Source organism: Synchiropus splendidus, chromosome 6 (genome assembly GCF_027744825.2).
Source record: "Synchiropus splendidus isolate RoL2022-P1 chromosome 6, RoL_Sspl_1.0, whole genome shotgun sequence".
Classification (NCBI taxonomy): domain Eukaryota; kingdom Metazoa; phylum Chordata; class Actinopteri; order Syngnathiformes; family Callionymidae; genus Synchiropus; species Synchiropus splendidus.
This window is the reverse complement of record NC_071339.1, coordinates 795,332-817,620: the sequence shown is the minus strand read 5'-3', so window position 1 is coordinate 817,620 and position 22,289 is coordinate 795,332. Positions and strand designations below refer to the sequence as shown.

The following is a 22,289-nucleotide window of genomic DNA, read 5'->3' as shown; positions in this document are numbered from 1 at the left end:
AACACATGCCTCGGATCAGAAGGGAACGCTCCAAACCGACCTGAGAACCTTCAGAACCTCCAGATGGAAGCTCACGATAAAAACCAGCAAGATTCACTCAGGAGTCACTGTGGATGTGTCTGGGAATGTTTCATCCAAACACACTCTGGGGTTAGTTTGCTGACAGAGGAATGTTTGACTTTGTGGGGACCAATTCTTGACAAAATGCTATCCTTGTGAGGACTGTATAACTTAGTGGGGGACCCATTCTTGACAAAACATTATCCTTGTGAGGACTGTGTGACGTTATGAGGACCAATCCTTGACAAAACACGGTCCTAGTGAGGACCGTACGAGGACACCTACTGTGTGTGACCACTCCTTCCATGTGGATGACGTTGGGATGGTCGAACTGGGCCATGATGGAGGCTTCGGCCAGGAAGTCCCTCTTCTGCTTCTCGGTGTATCCTGCCTTCAGGGTCTTCAGTGCCACGGGAATGTCGCGTTTCCCAGGAAGCTTCATGCGTCCGTAACACACCTCTCCAAACTCCCCTGGACACACACACAGACACACACACACACATATTCAGGAGGCAGCTTCAGCCAGTCTGCAGAGGCAGATAAACCCCTGCGTCTCCAGTCCCAGGGGGTGGACCTGGGCCCGGCTCCCCGTCCCATCAAGGCCTGTCTTTAGATGGAAGGAGCTGGATGGATGGATGATTGACAGCTCCACTGAAGTCCACTGTGCCACCTTCACCACAGTCTCTGCTGCGGCCCACAACACTGACTCATCCCAGCTCGTCGTCACAGCGTGTGTGTGTGTGTGTGTGTGTGTGTGTGTGTGTGTGTGTGTGTGTGTGTGTGTGTGTGTGTGTGTGTGTGTGTGTGTGTGTGTGTGTCTTTACCTGAGCCGATGATTTTCTCTATTTTGATCCGAGAAGCTTCAATTTCTCTGGCGAACTCGTGCACCGCCGTGCACGGGTCCTCGTACGTGTGCGGCTCGATGTAGAACCTCGTCTCCGGGAAAGACACTGAGATAAACAGAACATGATCAGTGTGTGTCCGGGTCCACGGTTCGGTGGTGCTGAGTCAGCGTTACGGCTCAAACGTCACGTGACGGAGCTGAGCACACGGGTGTCGGGAGGTCATACCGTGGCCGTTCTGGTAGTGCATCTTCTCCTCATCCGAGTCTTGGAATGCCTTGCTGTAGCCACAGTGCCTGCACGCACACGCACACAGCACATGGGATGAACACCGGACAACAACGCATCACTGCTACGATCTGTCACACTCTCAGCCTTAACTCTCAGCCCGTCTACGTCACAGTTCTGACTCGTATTTAATTGAATTTAATTGAATTTAATCTTAATCTTAATAACACCATCTGGACAACAGTTTTCCAGCATTTATTCCAGCGTACTCCAGCAAATATATACTTCAGTAACAAGGTCCAAATGAACCTCAGAAGATGAAATGTAAGTCAGGATATTAAGCAGTGTGAATATGCCAGAAACCTATTGAAATATTTCATTCTATAAGCGCTGAATTTGAATATAATTCAACCGTGGAATAGATGTTCAAGATAAAAAGGCACTTTGTTTCAAAATATATTTTCCTTCAATGTATTTTGGGGAAGAAGAAAAACACAAAAATGGCCATTGAAAGAACAAAAAAAGGCAGAAAAGCCGCACTTTGCCCAGGTCTGATTTAAACACTTGACTCAGAGGTCTATAATGCCTCATCAGCACATTCATGAGACGTCATAACTCACTCTTAAGGTTTTACAGAAGACGTTATGGATGTTGACAATAACGTGTGGCGACTTATGACAAGTGGGCTTGGGCCCAGGCTCCTGTGGTGGTGTGAACCAAGGCTGAGAGAGAGGGTGAAGAGCACTGGCGTCAGGGCTGTGGAGCTCTGCTCGCCCACTGCTTCAGTGTGCAGGCCAGCGCAACCCAAAACACTTCCCCAAATGAAGCCTCAGTCAGCAGAAGTATTTGTCAGACCGTCAAAGGTCGGTCACAGTAGAAGAATGTACTGGACTAAACATCAGCCTTCTGTGTGGCACCTCATGATCATTTGAGGTTCGATAAGGAGGTGACATCATGAATTACTCAGGGTGAAGTGAGCGCCACCGCATGGAAGGACACGCGGCGGCAGGGGAGTCAGCTGTACGTCTCATGGCGCCGCGTGTGTCACTCAGCGTTGGGAACCATCTGGCCCATCTGGAGCAGCGAGCGTTGAGCCCAGCACGTGCGCTGGTGAGGCGGGGGGCCACAGGGCCACAGGGCCACAGCTGGGAGCTCACACTCTGTCTGCCGTCACCACAGCGGAGGTGGGCTCACGCTCTGGCGCTGGTGCCGAAGCCTCGCACCCCACCATGACAGCGCCGTGTCATCATGAGCGTCTGACCAAAGCAGCGACGTAAAAGGTGCTGGAAAGTCATTCTCATTAGGCAGCGCAGCTTTAATAGTCCATGTGATTCTAATTATTTTGAAATGGGAAAATCTTATCGGCTGTGAGAAATTCCATGATGGATATGCAAATGATTTCCTCCCTTAAAACAGTGCTGCGCTTTAAAAGCGCTCTTCAGTGAAATGCTCTGCGAGAAAGACGATGAAAATGAAGGGTTTGATTCCCGAGTCAGCGAATCAGTGACATCACCAGAGGCACAGCGAGAGGAGGAGGAGGAAGAGGAGGAGGAGAGGAGGAGAGGAGAGGAGAGGAGAGGAGGAGGAGGAGGAGAGGAGGAGAGGAGAGGAGAGGAGGAGGTGGAGGAGGAGGAGGAGGAGGAGGAGGAGGAGGAGGAGGAGTAGAAGGAGGAGGTGGTGAATGAAGAGGAAGAGGAGGAGGAGAAGAGGAGGAGAGGAGGAGGAGGTGGAGATGGAGGAGGAGGTTGAGGAGGAGGAGGAGGTGGAGGAGGAGGAGGAGAAGGAGGAGGTGGAGGAGGAGGAAGCAAGCCCAAATTCAATTTTCCACAAGGTAAAAGAACAATAACAATGAGGAGAAGCTTCAGTTGCAGGGAGCTTGAAGTCAAACTGTCTTGAAATTGGCTTCTTTTTTGTTGGGCACAGCCTCCTCCCCCCTCAGCCTGGTCAGGCTTCTCCTCTTTGTGTCGGCACTTTAGGGCTGCAACCATCAGTTGACGTCATCGACAACATTGACAACAACAAAAATCCGTCCACGTCCAAATCTGTGCGTCGATGCGTCGTGTTGCTGCTGGTGTAAACACACACCCGGCCGCAGGATGGCCATCCAGAACTGGTTGTTATTGAGCGTCTGAAGGACGAGCAAAGCCCTCCACACCATGGTGGAGTGGTGGGAGAGAGTTTGGTGTGTGACGCCACACGGCTAACAGCTAGCTAGCATGTGGGTTAGCACGCCGCTCACTTGCTGTAGATGCAGCCAAGTGTCCTGGGTCTCTCTCCTCCTGAGAACAACCAGAACTGAACTAGTCACTAGCTACACTCAACACATGGTTCCAGATTAGGACTCAAATAAGACCTTTGGATGTGGATCAGATGTTTTATATGGGAGACACGTGTGTAGAGTGAGGATTTGAAATCCTTCTCAGGGACCAATAAAGAGCTCTGTTCTAAAGCGCCGCAGCTCTCTGTGCACTGTTTGATGCTTCATGCTTCACAGGGTTGATACATGCTCCTGGATCATGTGTCAGGGTTTTCATATTGATCATGTCTGGTGTGGGAGCGTCACAGCGAGAGGATTGAAGCAACTTTAGGTTGAACAGAAATTCAAAACAGCTCCAGACAAAGGTCATGGCCACTCGTCGACTACTGGAAAATGATGGTTAGTCACAGCCCTACTGCATATACTGCCTCCATGAACCTCGTCGTTCTTCTAAAGCCGACCTGGGCAAAGTGTGGCCCGGGGGCCAGATAGGGCCTGTATTTTTGTGGCCCATCATCACCACCACCACTTCAGCAGTGAATATAGCAGGTTCTTGTTTAAAGACTAAAATGTTCTTCTTTCAATGGCCATTTTTCTGTTTTTTTTTCTTCCTCAAAATACTTTGAAGGATACTGAAAATATATTTTGAAATAAATTGCCATTTTATCTTGAATGTCTAGCCCATCGTCGATTTATATTCAAATTCAGGGCATATAACATGAGATATTTCAGCAGGTGTCATGGCATATTTACACTTCTTAATATCTTAGTTACATTTCATCTTCATGGATTCAATTTGTCCTTGTTACTTAGTTTACATTTTGGATATTTTCCGTCATGTTTTGTCGTCATCGCTGCCTTTCTTTTGACGATGGCCCTCGCAACCGTTACACTTTCTAATGTGGCCCTTTAGGAAATTGAAGCGTGCTAAAGCCTCCATCTCTGAGTCAGCTGCTTCTGCACCTGCCACCTCTCATGAGCTCACCTCTCATCTTGTCCTGCGTCCCAGACAAAAGCATCCTCCACTCTGCCACTTCTCCCGGGTGGTGAGTGAGGGTCAGGTCACACGTCAGGCCTCACTCTGACGGTTCCCTGCTCGGATCTCACTCCTGGAGGATCAGCCCAATATTCACTCCCACTCAAGTGTTGTCACTCTCTCCCCCTCTGCTCGACCCACACTCCCTGCTCCTTGCTATATCTTTAGCAAGCACCACGGACCTCGGAGGCTCGTCTTCGATCCGATTTGTCTCTCTGTCCATCACGTGAGCAAACAGGAAGTGGCTGAGCCCTGATGTAACCTCACTCCTGCCTTACACCCACCTGCCGCCTGATGCCCGGCCACGCTCCAGGGCCGCAGCTGACTCGCCTCCTGAGACAAAAGGATCTCGGCCTCGTCTTCCACGACATCCCGCAGTGTTGGGACCTGCCTTCACTCTTCATGCTCTCTTTGCTTACGCTGGTTTATTCTAACCATTTACAGAGACCAAAAACCCGGTCCAGTCCAGGTGGTGCGTCTGACTGTGATCTCGTCAGGTTTCTGGCATGAAGGCGGCCCTATGTTTCCTCCCGGAACATGTCCGCTGCTGTGAAATCATCTATTTTAATATGTTCAAGTCACAGGAGCAGTGACAGAAATGCAACTTATCGTCCGCAAAAGACAGTCATAAATGAAGAACGAGGCAAAGGCTTGACTGAATCGACTAAAGGCTGAGAGATTTGGGGGATTTAGCGGGGAATTTGGGTCACAAGTCACATCATACACAAGTGTAGGAAAATGTTCCACACACAGCAGAGATGGGTAGTGTGGTAATGTGTAGCCTTGCCGTTTCCTGCAGACGACGAGGGCCAGGAAGGCCACCAGAGCCGACACCAGCGCCAGGCAGATCCACACGATGGTCATGGTTTTGTGCCGCACAGGAACTGGGAACACAGGGAGGAGGAGGGGTCAAGCGCCAAAGTCACAGCATGGAAGCCCGGCCAGATGCAGCTACTGCTGCACACCAGCAGAGGGGGGGGGTCAGTCTCTGCAACGTTGGTGGGCGGCTTTCTATCACACCTCTGGAGTCAATGAGAAAAATTTGACCCTGATCCTCCTGGAAATATCAAGCGGCGTAGATAGAAATGTGGGCGCCATTGACTTGACTCCTTTATGTTTGGACGTGGCTCCTGCCACCAATAACGTGGCCCCGCTCTGTCTGTGTGTGTGTGAGCCACGCTGCAGACTGGAGCGTCTCATCTTCACGGACTTCACCTCCATCAACAGTGAACCACAGGTGAAACACATGCCACACCTTCAGTTGAGGGAAGGACAGACGTGGAACTGAGTCATGTCAGGGGTGTTGATGGTGGATCTGATGACCCTCCAAGTCTGAGGACCATGACTCACATCGCCACTGAACCTGCAGCCAGGTTTATTGTGCTGGTGACCCCTGGTCGACCAGAAGATTACGACCAGTGCATCAGTTAAACACCACTGTGGCCGGCGCCGGGTGACGTCATCACGGACACATGCGTGAGAGAGTCCACTTCCATCCTAAACTGTGGGTCAGACTGAAGATTTTCCACAGCCTGGTGCAGCAGCAGCAGCATCTCTGTTGACTATTGCACCAAAGAAACGTTCTCACAGCCTGTGACTGTGGGAGTGGCTGGAGCCTAGACAAGTGTGAACAGACTACACAGTCATCAACTCCAGCCTGAAAACCAACGCAGGAATATGTTTCCACGTGAATTCTAGTTTGCGCTCTGAACACACAACGTTCCATCCGTTAAGAAAACCGTTTTTCCTCTTGGGGCACGGCGATAAGGACAAACACATTGTAGAATGCAGCCGTGGATGAGAAGGATCTGCAGACAAGGGCTCTGGAAAACTGGAATAACGCCGGCCAACAGCAGTGGGGACAGAAGCAGCGGGTATGAGCCGACTCCTTTTCACGGACAGCACCAGCGCTCAGCCATCCTGAGGACGAGGCAGGCGCCTCCAGGCTACAGCAGCCACAGAATGATGGGAAACTCTGTGGGCCTGCAGTGGGGCTCGGAGTCAGACCGGCCTGTTTCAGACGCTCACTTCAGTCGGCTGCAGAGGAGAGACACCAGGACCAGGTCCCTCCCCAGGCGCCGGCTCGCTTCTTCTTCAACAACACTGACCGTGGAGTTGAGCTCCCTCGCCCGGCAACTTTGCTCTCATTCATCTGCGTGTCAGGGAAGGACGCACTCACCTGCTTTCCCAGTCTGAATCTCCACATTCTGGCTGAAGCGGCCGCAGCCGGCCGAGGTGCGGGCTCGGACCTGGAAGATGTACTTGGTGCCGGGCTTCAGCCCGGCCACGACGGCCGAGGTGTTCTTGGACTTGAGAGTGGAGTAACTGTGCTCCTCATTGTCCTTCAAGAGAACAGAAGAGGTTTCATGACACGCTGCAGTGGACGGATGAGGAAGAGTCGGAGTCAAAGCTGCCAGAGCTGAGAGCCAGGCAGAGTTGGTCATGTCTGCTTCTCCCTTCCTTCACATCCTTCCCTCACATCCTTCCCTCACTCCCTTCCCTCACATCCTTCCTTCACACCCTTCCTTCACATCCTTCCTTCTCATCCTTCCTTCACACCCTTCCCTCACATCCTTCCTTCACATCCTTCCTTCTCATCCTTCCTTCACACCCTTCCCTCACATCCTTCCCTCACATCCTTCCTTCACATCCTTCCTTCACACCCTTCCTTCACATCCTTCCTTCTCATCCTTCCTTCTCATCCTTCCTTCACACCCTTCCCTCACATCCTTCCCTCACATCCTTCCTTCACATCCTTCCTTCACATCCTTCCCTCACATCCTTCCCTCACATCCTTCCCTCACATCCTTCCTTCACATCCTTCCTTCACACCCTTCCTTCACATCCTTCCTTCTCATCCTTCCTTCTCATCCTTCCTTCACACCCTTCCCTCACATCCTTCCCTCACATCCTTCCTTCACATCCTTCCTTCACATCCTTCCCTCACATCCTTCCCTCACATCCTTCCCTCACACCCTTCCTTCACATCCTTCCTTCTCATCCTTCCTTCACACCCTTCCATCACATCCTTCCCTCACATCCTTCCTTCACATCCTTCCTTCACACCCTTCCATCACATCCTTCCCTCACATCCTTCCTTCACATCCTTCCTTCACATCCTTCCTTCTCATCCTTCCTTCACATCCTTCCCTCACATCCTTCCTTCTCACCCTTCCTTCACATCCTTCCCTCACATCCTTCCTTCACTCCCTTCCTTCACATCCTTCCTTCACACCCTTCCTTCACATCCTTCCTTCTCATCCTTCCTTCACACCCTTCCCTCACATCCTTCCCTCACATCCTTCCTTCACATCCTTCCTTCACATCCTTCCTTCTCATCCTTCCTTCTCATCCTTCCTTCACACCCTTCCCTCACATCCTTCCCTCACATCCCTCCTTCACATCCTTCCTTCACATCCTTCCCTCACATCCTTCCCTCACATCCTTCCTTCACACCCTTCCTTCACATCCTTCCTTCTCATCCTTCCTTCACATCCTTCCCTCACATCCTTCCTTCACATCCTTCCTTCACATCCTTCCTTCTCATCCTTCCCTCACATCCTTCCTTCACATCCTTCCTTCTCATCCTTCCTTCACATCCTTCCCTCACATCCTTCCTTCACACCCTTCCTTCACATCCTTCCCTCACATCCTTCCTTCACACCCTTCCCTCACATCCTTCTTCACATTCTTCCATCACACCCTTCCTTCACATCCTTCCCTCACATCCGTCCTTCTCACCCTTCCTTCACATCCTTCCCTCACATCCGTCCTTCTCACCCTTCCTTCACATCCTTCCCTCACATCCTTCCTTCACTCCCTTCCTTCACATCCTTCCTTCACATCCTTCCTTCACACCCTTCCCTCACATCCTTCCCTCACATCCTTCCTTCACATCCTTCCTTCACACCCTTCCTTCACATCCTTCCTTCTCATCCTTCCTTCTCATCCTTCCTTCACACCCTTCCCTCACATCCTTCCCTCACATCCTTCCTTCACATCCTTCCTTCACATCCTTCCCTCACATCCTTCCCTCACATCCTTCCTTCACACCCTTCCTTCACATCCTTCCTTCTCATCCTTCCTTCACACCCTTCCATCACATCCTTCCCTCACATCCTTCCTTCACATCCTTCCTTCACATCCTTCCTTCTCATCCTTCCCTCACATCCTTCCTTCACATCCTTCCTTCTCATCCTTCCTTCACATCCTTCCCTCACATCCTTCCTTCACACCATTCCTTCACTCCCTTCCTTCTCATCCTTCCTTCACATCCTTCCCTCACATCCTTCCTTCACATCCTTCCTTCACATCCTTCCTTCACACCCTTCCTTCACGCACATCTTCTATCCCAGCTCTTTGGGGCAAGAGGCGGGCGACACCCTGATCAGGTCACTAGCCTTTCACAGGGAACATAGTGAGAAAGTTCATAGATTTATCCTTGTGAGGACTTTCGGAGGCTTGTCCTGGCCATCACCCTTTCCCCAGCCTCTCACCCTAACCCTAACCAAAACACATGGCTCCCCTGAAGAACCAGGACTCTGAACCAAACCGGATCCCAGGTATAACGACTCAGTACCCGCAGCTTTATCTGCTTCTCACTCCACTGATCTGTGGGTATTTTCTTCCCTAATAACACAGGTGTATATTCATTCGTAAATGTGACTTCTGTTGAATAACAGTACGAATGTATAACGTCGACACGGTCAACGTTCCCTCTAAACTGCATGTGTGTGTAATCACGCGCAGCTGGTATGATCTCAAACACATCTACAGGAATCCATCCTGAACTGAATATAAACAACCGCAGTTTCCCAGACTCCGCAGCTTCTCATGGTCCAGACATGGAGCCTGGTGACATCAGAGCAGTGAGATGAAGCGCTCACTGCGCTGTTCCACCGTGCGTTTCCTTCCTTTCCTTCAGACCAGCGTGCGCCCAGTGACGGCGCTACATCCACACCATGGAAGGAAGAGCTGCCATCTGAAGGGAGCTACTGGAGCTGGCTGACGTTGAGGAGCTGCTTTCTCTTCAAGTGGCTGGTGCTGGCTCCAAATGTTGGCGGGCGGAGTCACGCAGAGGAGAGAGGATGGTTGGGTTTCAGACCACAGAGAGGAGACGCTAGTCAGCTGAGGAGATGAAGTGTGGAGTCAGTGGAGAAGAAACCTGTTCCTTCTTCACTGGAGCTCACTGTTCCATGAGGAGCGCTCACTCACAGAAGACAAAAGTCACTCTCACCACAGACGGATTCAGGAGCCTCATCCATCCGCGTGAGAAAGGAGCCATGTTTGTCAAAGTTGCTTCAAGTTCTTTGACGTCCAGCGCACACCTCAGTGCTGTCATGTGACTTCACTGACTGGACTCAGTTAACTCGTGGTGTTGGACGATTGTTCACCACAGCTGACAACAACAGGTGTCTCACAGTGGTCCAGGTGACGCTCAGACACATGAAACATTCGAGGGAACGTTGGACACGGCACCGGTCCCTTCAGTGGTGAGGGGCTGGTGTGTGGAAAGCTGCGGACTTGATGGAGAGACCAGGAGTAATGTTGCATTAGAGCTCGAGTGAATTGGATTTTCTGCATCCAGATATATGTGTTAGTCACCGTGTCACTGGCTCCTCCCACCACAGCTCAGTGAGCATGTTAGAACTGTGCAGTTACCAATGTGTTCCAGCCAAATGGAAACAAAAGCCCCACTGGAAACAAAGTCAGAACAGCGCTTCAACATATAACACACATTTGCTCAGCTGAAGCTTTAAGACAAAGCGGGAAATACGGTGCGGGGGGAGGACCTTTACTCCTGTGTCTGTTTGATCCAGCGGTGAGGGAAGTGGCGGGCTCCCTGAGGAGCCTCTTACTTCACACTGCTGCCCACGTGCCTTTTCATCTGCATGATTATAAGGAAGTGTGACTTGTGTTGGGGAAGACCTGAAAGTGTGCTGACGTCTGGCTTTAGCACACGCGCACCTCATCATTACGGCAGGTTTATACCGGCCGCCTGCTGCCGCCCCAACATCAGTCAGATATAATTGTCCAAGTGGCGGGACGAGTCACTGGCCTTGGCCAAGTACGAGGGGCTAATGACTCCGCCACGAGAGGCAGCGTCTTCTCGGGCAGCGGCGTTGCTGGCGGCCGCCGTCCTGCTGTGACTCATCCTGGTCTAATAGTCACCCAGAAGCCTTCCCAGAGCACATTGCTGACGTGTCCAAGTGAAAATCCCCCGCAGGCGTCTCAGCCTCTGAGCAAAGCCAGATAAAGACAGCAGAGCAGGAGACGAGCTAATCCTCCCGCGCTCGCTAAACTACACGGCTTGTTGGGCTCTGAGACTGATGCTACACCTCTCTGAAGCAATTAGCTCCCGCCATTCCACACCGGTGACTCGCTGGCTCCAGGACGCAGAACAGATGGCAGAGCGTGGTGGATCGTGTACTAGCTCAGGCCTGGTCAACCAGCCCGAGCCCCATGCTCCAAACACGTCAGGCTTCACCTGAGCAGCTGCTCACCTGACTCAGTAGAGTGGTTAAAGCTCATCCCTGAGTGTCACCAGGTCGCTGGTTCACGTCCGGCGTACGTCTCTGGTGCATGTCTTTTATCTCTCCATTTGACCCTGATCCTCCTGGAAATATCAAGCGGCGTAGATAGAAATGTGGGCGCCATTGACTTGACTCCTCTATGTTTGGACGTGGCTCCTGCCACCAATAACGTGCAAATGTAAATGCAAGTCAAAGTCTCGCATCTCGCCGGAATAGCTCTGACTTTTTCCTCTTATTTCCTGTACAAACCATCATCTCAACAGCAACTTGACCAAAATGGCAGCCAGGCAGGCGGTGAAGAGCCACATGAGACTGGGGAAAGAGTGGCATGTGGCCCAGGAGCCGCGGGTCGGCCAGGTCTGGGCGAGAGCCAGGTGACAGCCCCGGCCACAGACAGAGGACGGCGAGGCTCCTACGTGAGTCTGGAGGGTGATGGCAGAGGAGATCAGGACCAAGGAAGGAAAGTGCAGGACCTGAGTGCTGCAGGAGCAGCGGCAGGAAGCTGGAGAAGGACTCGTCAATTGGATCATCATGAGACACGACAGGTGCCTGCAGCAAGCGGCCTCATTAGCGCCACCTACGCCGCCGTCCCCGTCCCAGGAGAGGGTGCAGATGATTGGCTGCTGCCCGGGGCTGGGACTGATGGACTGCAGAAGCTGAGAAGAGTCACTGAGGCTCAGGTCCAAGCAGCAACATCACTCTCTCCTGGGCAGGACTGGACCTGCAGGGTCACCATCTGCAGGGTAAGAAGCGCTGACTGTCCCTCAGGAGGGAGGACCAAAGGAGGACCTCAGGAGGACCAAAGGACGACCTCAGGAGGACCAAAGGAGGACCTCAGGAGGACGCTGAGAGAGAGTGAGTGTCTGTGGATGGGAAGACAGCGCCAGGAGTTGGGTCACACAGGAATAGAGGAAGGGCAGTTCAGATGAAAATTCAGTTGAGTGGAGGTTCACAGATGAGGCACCGACTCTCATATAGAACCAGAACAGCATTTTGAAATGGAACCCAGGTCAGGCAGGTTGGATGCTTGATTTGATGACCCCACAATGTCACCATGAGAAGGAGCAATTCTACTGTGTGTTTTCCATATGTTCTGCCTGGCAGGTCGAGTGCAGGCATTTTCACCAGTCACCGGACGATAACCGCACTGTTTTCTGTTCAAAAGCTACTGTTGAACATCCATGTGGTATTGTTCATGTTGTGGGACACGGTGGAGCATGTGGCTGGCTGACGTGTGACACCAGAGACAGTCAGCACAGGGAAGAGTGGTCCTGGCTACTAACAGGTCCCTGTTGTCCTGTCCAACACTGTTGTGAAATCAAGTCCTTTGGTCTCCTGGACATCTCTCCACACTTCATCTTCCCACTTGGTTTCAAGTCAGCTCCGGAGCTCCCTGGGTTTGAAGGGGTCAAAGTAGTTCTTGATAACTGGCTCTCAGTCTGGTCCAGGGTCCTGGTTGAGGTGAGTCATGTGCTGGATGGTCAGGTTCAGGAGGAGAGGCTGGGGGAAGGGTGATGGCAGTGAGAGGTCCTCACAAGTGTGTGTCAGGGGATTCAATCTTTGGAGTTCATCGTCTATCACTCAAAGTGATAGGACTAAGCTCAAAGCCATGAGTGAGTCAAAATGATATGAACACGTCTTTAACACCAAATTTGACTGGACACATTGGCAGCTGCGTCCTGCCTCAGTGATTTTCTCTCGTCACCGTCGTCCCTCTGTGTCACGCTCCGGTCCCAACGTCCATTGCTTTTCAATTCGTCGAGCCGCCAGCAGGGTCTTTCTTCCGCAGCCTGACTCTCAGCTCAGCCCTTTGAAGACTCGGCCACGCGCCGCCGGCGCTTACCTTCTCGTAATATTTGATGTCGTACTCCAGGATGACTCCATTGGGCTGGTCCGGTTCATGCCACTGCAGGGTCACACTGTTCTGACTGGTGTTCTCCTGGTGAATGGCCAGCACTTCTGATGGAGCTGCAGGGAGAACAGGAGGAAGAGAAGAGTTCATGCAGTGTAAAGCAGTGACTCTCAACCACAGGCCCGGGGCCCAGGGTGGGGCCGCGAGCGCCCCCTCGAGGGCCCTGAGAGGCTCAGTTTGAATCCCTGAGCCACGTGTGGTGGCAGTAGTGAGTCAGTGAACTGACTTGACAGCTGCACATCTGTGACAGTCACCAACTATAGAGAAGTTCTTGGAAAGAAACAGTGATGAAGGAAGTGATGGCGCCCCCTACAGGAAACACTGTTCACCTGTTGGAGCAGGTTTGAAACGGTGAGACTTTGATCTACACTTCACTCACATCTTCTTTGGAGTTGAAATCAAATATATTGTTTTTATTTCATGATATTTAGATATGGTTTTATTACCTTTAGTTTATTGAGAATTGTATTCAGTTTTTCCAATTTTCTCAACAGTTTGCATCAAGTGTATTTTTCCTTTTTTTCTTCAGTAAATGTGATGAACATGACCTGCAGCTGCTTCTGCTGCTGGTTGGTCATTGATCACAGATGAGATCCAGAGTCATGAATCAGGTCTGTTGAATGGGCCCCAGACCATAAAGGTCCAGAGCTCCTGCTGTGAAGGACAGGACGCCTGGACACAGAGCTGCGACAGCATCCTGACCACAGAGTCGTGGCAATCATTCTACCACCCGACCAGACTTTCAGTGAAGCTGGACCCCAGTTACATGAGGAAACCTGAGCTGTATGGTTCCTCAGCAGCTGTTAGCGCAGCTGACGCTCAGCGCTTTAATTTCTAAAGACATATTGTTCATATGATATACTGTTTTAATCCATATAACAATCATCATCATACGGGGTGATGAGCATGATCCTTTCATGTTCTTCATGTTGTTCTTCAGATGCCAGGAGCTGTGTGACCCAGGGTCGTGACACAGTGATCTACATGAAGGAGCGTCCAGCCTTGGTGAGACCAACGCCTCCATCAGCCTCCCTCTTTAAAGGAAGCAGCAGCTTCTTAGTTGAGCATTTATGAGTCAGAGTCGGACAAGTCCATGTGGAAACCAAGTGCTGATCGGAGATGTATTTATTTATTGATTTGGCGTGCAGCGATGAGGAAGCACACTCCTGTCAAGGAGAGATTCTTTGCATCATTTGACAGAAGACAGAGAGAGAGAGACCACGGGGAGGTGAGGCAGACTTCTGACTTCCATCCCTCAGCAAAAGATGAAGCAGAGCCTCATCCACAGACCGATGGAGCTTCTCTGGCTTCTTCATCACCTGCTCTTCAAGGAGCGCCTGCTGCTCGCGGGACTGCTTGACCTCGCACAAGTACAAAATGTATGAACCCTCACGCTGAATGATTTATGCTTCAGATCAGAAAAAACAACATTTGGATTTGACTCCAGAATAGAGTGGATGGATGATAGTTTATTATGAAATTCACACGACTAGTAGTCGCGATCTGCAGATGAGGCATCATGAAACACTGTGGCAGGCCTGATCCTAAACATCTGGTGGCTGGAAATCAGGACACTGTTTCATGAAGCCTCACCAGTACTGCGTCATGAAGCCTCATCAACCCTTCACTACTGAGTCATGAAGCCTCATCTACCCTTCACTGCTGAGTCATGAAGCCTCATCTACCCTTCAATGTTGTGTCATGAAGCCTCATCTACCCCTCACTACTGTGTCATGAAGCCTCATCTACCCTTCAATACTGTGTCATGAAGCCTCATCTACCCCTCACTACTGTGTCATGAAGCCTCATCTACCCTTCACTACTGTGTCATGAAGCCTCATCTACCCTTCACTACTGTGTCATGAAGCCTCATCTACCCTTCACTACTGTGTCATGAAGCCTCATCTACCCCTCACTACTGTGTCATGAAGCCTCATCTATCCTTCACTACTGAGTCATGAAGCCTCATCTACCCTTCAATAATGTGTCATGAAGCCTCATCTACCCATCTCTACCTGGCTGCATCTGTTTTTCCAAGTGAAATAGCAAAGAAGAAAGACAAACTTGTGCAAATGAGCTAATAAAATGTGACAGTTGAAATGACATCAAAACATAAGATGTAAAGTATGAACTGGAACAAACAGTGTGTTGCTGTTCTCTCTGCTCTGGTCGGTTCTCTCAGACCAAAGACAAACGGATGGGTGCTTCACTTGACAGAGGACAGGCTTTGAGTGCGCTGAGTCGTGGGTCCTACCTGCTTGGTTGGTGGTGATGTTGACCACACTGTAAGGCGACGGCTGGGCGCTCAGGTGACTCACTGCATTGGTGGAGAGGATTCTGAAGGAGTAGTTGGTGTGTGCCACCAGGTTGAGGACGGTCACCCAGGGCTCAGTCAGTCCAGTTTGCCGGGGGATGAATCGGACGGCCAGGGAACCAGAGCGCTCCACGAGTCCGCCTGCCCCAACCCCGAAGACGGCTCCGCCCCCTGACTTAGCTCCGCCTGTGCTCCCCGGTGAGGAGAGGCAGTCCTCGCAGGGCGCCCCCTCCTTGGAGCACTTCTGACACAGGACGCTGTAGAGCAGGTCGCTGCGACCTCCCGTGTCCAGCGGACGCTCCCACTCCAGGTTGACAGACGTTCCATTGACGGAAGAAATGACGTTGACAGGAGCGGAGGGAGGGCCTTGGGACAGGAGAGGAGGAAATTCACCTCATCAGCTAGTTTCCCTCTGCGCCACAGTTTCACACACACCGATGAAGGACCCTCAAAAGCTTCCATTCTCACACAACCTTCACATAAACTCTGAGAGTTTAGACACAATCCTTGTTTGAGTTACGTCAGTGAGTGATGCCAGACTGTGTAGCCACATGGTATCTGGCCTCCACCTCATACCCTTCACCACTGTGTCACGAAGCCTCATCGACCCCTCAGTACTGTGTCATGAAGCCTCTTCTACCCTTCACCACTGTGTCACGAAGCCTCTTCTACCTTTCAATACTGTGTCATGAAGCCTCATCTACCCTTCAATACTGTGTCATGAAGCCTCTTCTACCCTTCAATAATGTGTCATGAAGCCTCTTCTACCTTTCAATACTGTGTCATGAAGCCTCTTCTACAGGGGTTGGACAAAATAATGGAAACACCTTGAGCTAAAAAAGCTTTAAGGTGTTTCCATTATTTTGTCCAACCCCTGTACCTTTCAATACTGTGTCATGAAGCTTCATATACCCATCACTGCTCTGTCATGAAGCCTCATCTACCCCTCAACACTGTGTCATGAAGCTTCATATACCCATCACTGCTCTGTCATGAAGCCTCATCTACCCCTCAACACTGTGTCATGAAGCTTCATATACCCATCACTGCTCTGTCATGAAGCCTCATCGACCCCTCAGTACTGTGTCATGAAGCCTCATCGACCCCTCAATACTGTGTCATGAAGCCTCATCGACCCTTCACTAACCGGCAGCATCAGTTTTCCAAGCGAAATAGCAAAGAAGAAAGACAAACTTGTGCAAACGAACTAATAAAGTGTGACCGTTGAAACAAAATCAAAATGTAAGATACAAAGTATGAAGTGGAACAAACGCAGTACTAAAGTGTGTTGCTCTTCTCTGTGTTGTGCTTCTCTGGACGTGAACTCATGAGCGGCTCCTCCAGCTCTCTCCCGGATGTCTGACAGCAGAGATGTCTGGGATCTGCCCGCTGCCATCGTGGCTGTCAGATGGTCACTCGCTGTCTCTCCCCCTCCCTCCCTCCCTACCCATGTGAGAAGGAGTCACTCACGGGAGCACGGCGCTGCTGAGGGGTCGTCGGCCGCTCGGTAGTAGTTGGCGTCGCAGGGGCAGGCGAGCGCGGCTCTGGCCTCCGAGTGGCTGTGCTGGGGACATTTGCCGCAGGGGCCGTCGCCCGCCACTGGCTTGTAGAAGCCGATCTCACAGGCTGCAGACAGACGGGGAGGAGAGAAGAGACGGGGTGTCAGTGGAGCGCTCGCCCTCTCAGACACTCACAACATGACGGCGGTGCAGACAGAATGAGCCTGGACATATAGGGTGGCGTCGCCTTCAAAGCTTTCACTTCGCACGCGGCCCTCCCCGCACCGTCTCGGCCGAATCTATCACCCACTCCGAGGCGTGTAACCGCGGCCACTGGGGCAGCGGAGATGAAAGTCCGGCTTCTCTCTGCTCAGATTTGCTGTGAAAAGACTTTGCACTCTTGATGCTCCCAGTGAGACCATCAGAATCCAGGCCCTGTTTCTGATACATATTCACTTTCAAGCCTGGGCTGGTTAATAATGGAGGAGCCTCTGATAAATAGATTCTCTTTCCTCGGTAGTTCAGGCCGGGCGCAGGCGTGCCAGCCAGAGCGCAGCAGGAGGTTCTGTTGGCTGCACCTGCCCTTGTTGCTGCCTTCACACCTCTAATGCTGCAAAGGAAGAAGCAACACAGCAACATCCAAAACCCACTCACTTCACAAGCCACTCCCAGACCAGTGGAAGAACACACTGGCTTCTGCGGAGCCACCTCTGAGCCTGGACCTCTCTGGCCACGAACGCAGGTCCAAACCATGCAGCAGCGGGAGCCTGGTGTGGTGGCAGCACTTTAAAGTGCTTCAGAACACGCAGCGTCTTGTCTTCACACGTGTCACACAACGCTTCCTGCAGGAAGATGTCTGACCTTTCGGACCCCCGGAACACACCAGCATAGACCTCCATCATTTCAGCGCAGGTGTTTCCTCACACATGCCAGGTTACTGCAGCAGAACACTGGCATTAGAAATACTGCTCTCACTGGGACAGCAGGTGGCAGTAGCACGCTGCAGCTCCCAGATCACACACCGAAGAAGTCGCACGGCAGCGCCCCCACTGCCAGGGACTTGGACAATCATCATGCTGTTCCTGAGTCAGATGAAGCGACAGAGCTTTGAAGTCTTCCCACGTCTTCCCATGTCACACCAGGCTCTTCCTTTGTCTTTCATGTCTCTGGTGTGAGACGCTGTCTTTGTTGTTATTAGCCACTGTGGCACTGACAAAGGCTGTCGGATCGGACCGGGTCGGATCTGATCGGATCTAATGTGATCGAATCGAATTGAACTAATCTAATCTATTTTAACTAAACTAAACCAATCCAAACCATCTAAACTAAACTAACCTCAACTAGACTGTCTTCACTCCTTCCCCTCAGCAGTGATGGAATAAAACACGTGCCTCTTGTTTTGGGCTGCTGGACCGTGAGATGATGCAGCTGGAGGAGCAGTGGGTCGCCACCAACATGCTGCTCTCTCATCAGCTGGGATGGCTGCACCACGGTATTTCACAGGTGCAACATGATCTTCCAACCTTCAACCTGCTACAATAGTCCAGGAGTCAGAGCGACCGAGGAGTTTCTCCAAAGCAGGAGCTAGTTGGAGTTCAGTGACCTGCGACACGGCCTGTGTGGAGTCGGGAACTGTGAGGATTCTACTGAGAGAAGTGGCGCGACATGCAGAGGACGAGCCAGGAGGGAACTTCACGCAGCCTCTGTAGGACCAGCCATGTTCCTGAGCACTTTCCACAGACCCTCCCCACCTGAAGACTGGGACATCTGCACGCTTCTTCACCTGCTTCTACGACTCACACAAGTACTGCAGTATCGGACCTGGAGACCACAGTTCTTCAGAGTTGCTCGACACAAAGGCGAGGCTTTCTCAGTAACTACGACAAAAGCAACCTACAATCAGGACATTTTGACACCTGAGTGCAGCTGAGATGTTTGAAAAGATGGGCGCTCAAGTGTTGCAGCCAATGAAGGAGGGATCCGCCCGTGTGGTCGCTGCAGCGCCCCCTGTGGCTCAGATGATGAAGACGGGATGCTGTGTCTCACTGAGTTCCTCCACCATGGTGCGAGGACAGTCCCAACTAGTGAGGGGTGCAGTCCACCACTGGCACCTCGTGTCCCTCACCAGCTTCAGCAGGAGACCAACCTCAAGCTACAGATCTTCTGTCTCTTCAGCAGCGGTGTGGAAGGCTGCTTTGGATCCACTCGTACAATTTATCATCTATATAACTGATCATTATCTATGTATTATCCATGCGCTTGTCTTTACTTATATTTTATTGATGTTGTCATGATATTTCTTTATCATATCATGGTTATTCATTGATTTGTCTTTTGTTGATTGGTAGTTTGTGACTTCACTTTTTTCTTGCTGATGCTTTGTGGACTTGACTCTACTCGACTTGACTCTACTCCTCTACTCGACTCTACTCCTCTCGACTCAACTCTATTCCTCTACTCATCTCAACTCTACTCGACTCAACTTGACTCTTCTCCTCAACTCGACTTCACTCTACTCAACTCTACTCATCTGGACTTGACTCTACTCGACTTGACTCTACTCCTCTACTTGATTCAACTTGACTCTTCCCCTCAACTCGACTTGACTCTACTCCTCTACTCTACTGTACTCGACATCAACTTTCTCCTACCTCCATAACTTAGATGTTGAAACGCAGCAATAACCTGCTGCTAACACGACACATGAGTCAGTTTGGTTTTGATGAACAAACCGGTTCATTTAAGCTAAAAAAGCTTTAAGCTGTTTCCACTATTTTGTCCAACCCCTGTATTTGTAGCGCTTGGCGATCATTCAATGCACACGCTGCGTATGAGTGAGGCGGCCATTTTGCAAACTTGAACTTTACGTTGAAATGAGAAACAATAGAACTTTTACTCAGATGTGAAGCTACTTGATCGGCAGCTGAGGTTTGATCACTTTGAACAACTGGTCCCCATTGGATCATAACTTGCCCCAACCTCATGAAAGGAGGAGCTGTTTGTCTGTTTCAGTTGAACAACATCATCGTCTCTATTTCACACGTCACAGATGTATCAGGAAACGGCTGACACTTCACCCACAGGAGCAGCTTGTAGCTCCACCTGCTCATGTGCGCGAGGCCGACTTGGATGCCGGCGTTGGGACACACACACACACTCTCCAGGCCACGCCACTGCCTCTAATTGTGACTAAATGAAATTCCAGCGCAGCAGAAAACAGGAGCTAATGATGGTGGGGCCTGAACCGGGGGTCAGGACGCAGATAAACAGGCTGCGAGGGAGCTTCTCTCCTTCACCATTAGGAGCTGTCTCTTCTCTCCTCCTTCATCCACATAATCCCTCAAATCCTTGATGTTTTCTTTGTGCAGCCGCCGAGTTGAAATGCAGGTCACGATAAACATCGGAACGGCCCATTGATGAAGGAGAGTCGGGGCTTTGAAGTGCCTGACGGACTCATCAGAATCACACGGACAAACCCTGAAAAACCTACTGAGGAATACAGACGGCCAGACGTGCCGCACGGCCTGCTACTGTAGCAACACAGCCGCTGTTTCACCCGGAGGAAAGTCTTTCACCGGCAGCCTCTCGTCCAACACTGGCCCGTGTTAGCTGAAGCTGTGCGAGACGTCCGGACCAGCGGCGGGCCATGGCACCAGTCAGCATTAAACACAGGCCCGGGGCCACCAAGAGGGCCGCTAGAAGTTTCTTTGGTTTCCCACCTCTAGGCCAGTCAATCTGAAACACAGGCCCGGGGCCCAGGGTGGGGCCGCGAGAGGCTCAGTTTGAATCCCTGAGCCACGTGTGGTGGCAGCAGTGAGTCAGTGAACTGACTTGACAGCTGCTCATCTGTGACAGTCACCAACTATGGAGAAGTTCTTGGACAGAAACAGTGATGAAGGAAGTGATGGCGCCCCCTACAGGAAACACTGTTCACCTGTTGGAGCAGTTTTGAAACGGTGAGACTTTGATTTACACTTCACTCACATCTTCTTTGGAGTTGAAATCAAATATATTGTTTTTATTTCATGATATTTAGATATGGTTTTATTCTATTTATTGTACTCAGAAATGCAACCAAAGATGTGAGTTGCGAGGAGAAGAACACACAGCGTTCGCATCAAGACAATGATTTGAAGCGAGGATCGTCTGGCCGTGAAGCGTCAGAGGAAAGATAGTCATATGTTCCGGTGCATTTTGAAGAACCCGCGTCTGTACCGTGGCGCTGATCCGAACACTACATCATCTGATCAAGCGGGGAAAACACAGACAGATACGCCGCTCAAACCCAGGCGTGAGGAATTATCAAGCGTAAATTCAAGTCACAACATCTGACTTGTGCTCTTCACCGGCTGAGACGGAGAGGTGCCCTGCTATGAACGCTCACATCCCGTCGAGGAACATTTCAGCGTATCATCTTCCTTTATTGAAGCTAGCTGCTGCAACAGAGCAACGGCTAATTGTTTATTTTTAGAAACTCATGACTCCAGGACGGTAAAGAAGTCGCCCATCACTCTCTCCTGACAGCTACTGTGAGGACCTGTCTCGGAGTCCTGCCACAAGCGGCCACAGTCTCTCGAGACTCACATGCAACATCTCACATCCAGTTGAATGTTATTCAGTCGTGTCCTGTTGACAGAAGAGTTGCTGCACTCAACAGGGTTTTTTCTATTTCTGCCTCCTTGAAGAGGTGTATAAAAACTGAATTGAAATGATTTAAAGTTCCTTTTCATGTTCACAGAAGGCCTCCTCATTTTGATGACAAATTCATTGTCAATCCATGTGATCATTATCGCTGATCGGTATCAGCCATCAGCAGCAAAATCTCAGATCGCAGCCTGCCTCATTAGAAGGACCTTGTTCTCAGAGGCTGGTGCTTAAATCGCGGCTCATGAGAAGAGCATTTCCCCGGCAGGGACTTGAAATGTTGGGCACCAAGCGCCTGACTTCACGTCCTGCGCTCTGAGAATAAATCCATGATGGAGGCCGATCACCCTGATGATTGGACGGCAGCCCCGAGGACACGGCGACTGGAAGCCTCATTAGCACGGCTCCTCTGGGGCCCAGTCCCGCAGGAGACCCGGGTCCTTCCCCTGCAACATGCTGCAGGGCCTGTGGGAACTGGCCCTGGAATATCATTAGGTCCCTCTGAGGGAATGTGGCTGCTGATCTGGCACAAGTGTCAGGATGTTGACGGACAAAACCATTTGTTTGAGGCTCTCAATCTTTTTATCCCTCCTCACCCTGAACAGTAACGCTGCCGTGACAGTCCTCCGAGGCCAGAGGGCGCCGTCCAGAACCGCCTGTTTCACACACCGAAGGTAGCTGGTGCTGAGAATGTCAGCAGCTGTCAGTGCAAGACTCACCTCTGGGTCATTTGCATCACAATGAATATTAATAGCTCTGTGCTGGGCTTTGTGCTGACCTGGCGTTATTCACACCTAAATGGATAAATAGATACACTGGGAAGTGGCTGAAGTGGAAGACACTTGCAAGAAGAGTCGGGGGGAAGAGGATCCTGGGCCACACCTGAAGAACGTTCTCGGCTACATGGTGAATGAGCCATCAGTCTACAGCCATTATGTCTGTGGTTCATCTGTCCTCTTTCGGT

At 51.1% G+C, this 22,289-nt stretch overlaps 1 protein-coding gene across 3 annotated transcripts in view; it reads right to left on the bottom strand.

Moving 5' to 3' along the window:
- The window catches only part of epha8 (eph receptor A8), a 74,466-nt gene that overhangs the window by 9,073 nt on the left and 43,104 nt on the right, over positions 1-22,289 (bottom strand). For 2 of the 3 annotated variants that reach the window (XM_053867294.1, XM_053867296.1), the window contains 8 exons: positions 16,653-16,808; positions 15,123-15,548; positions 12,800-12,924; positions 6,603-6,765; positions 5,175-5,307; positions 1,131-1,198; positions 885-1,010; positions 346-531 (listed from right to left, as the gene is read on the bottom strand). In XM_053867294.1, the coding sequence (XP_053723269.1) occupies positions 346-531; positions 885-1,010; positions 1,131-1,198; positions 5,175-5,307; positions 6,603-6,765; positions 12,800-12,924; positions 15,123-15,548; positions 16,653-16,808 (1,383 nt within the window). The remainder of the gene's footprint in view (positions 1-345; positions 532-884; positions 1,011-1,130; positions 1,199-5,174; positions 5,308-6,602; positions 6,766-12,799; positions 12,925-15,122; positions 15,549-16,652; positions 16,809-22,289) is intronic. The other variant, XM_053867295.1, reaches the window with a different exon arrangement.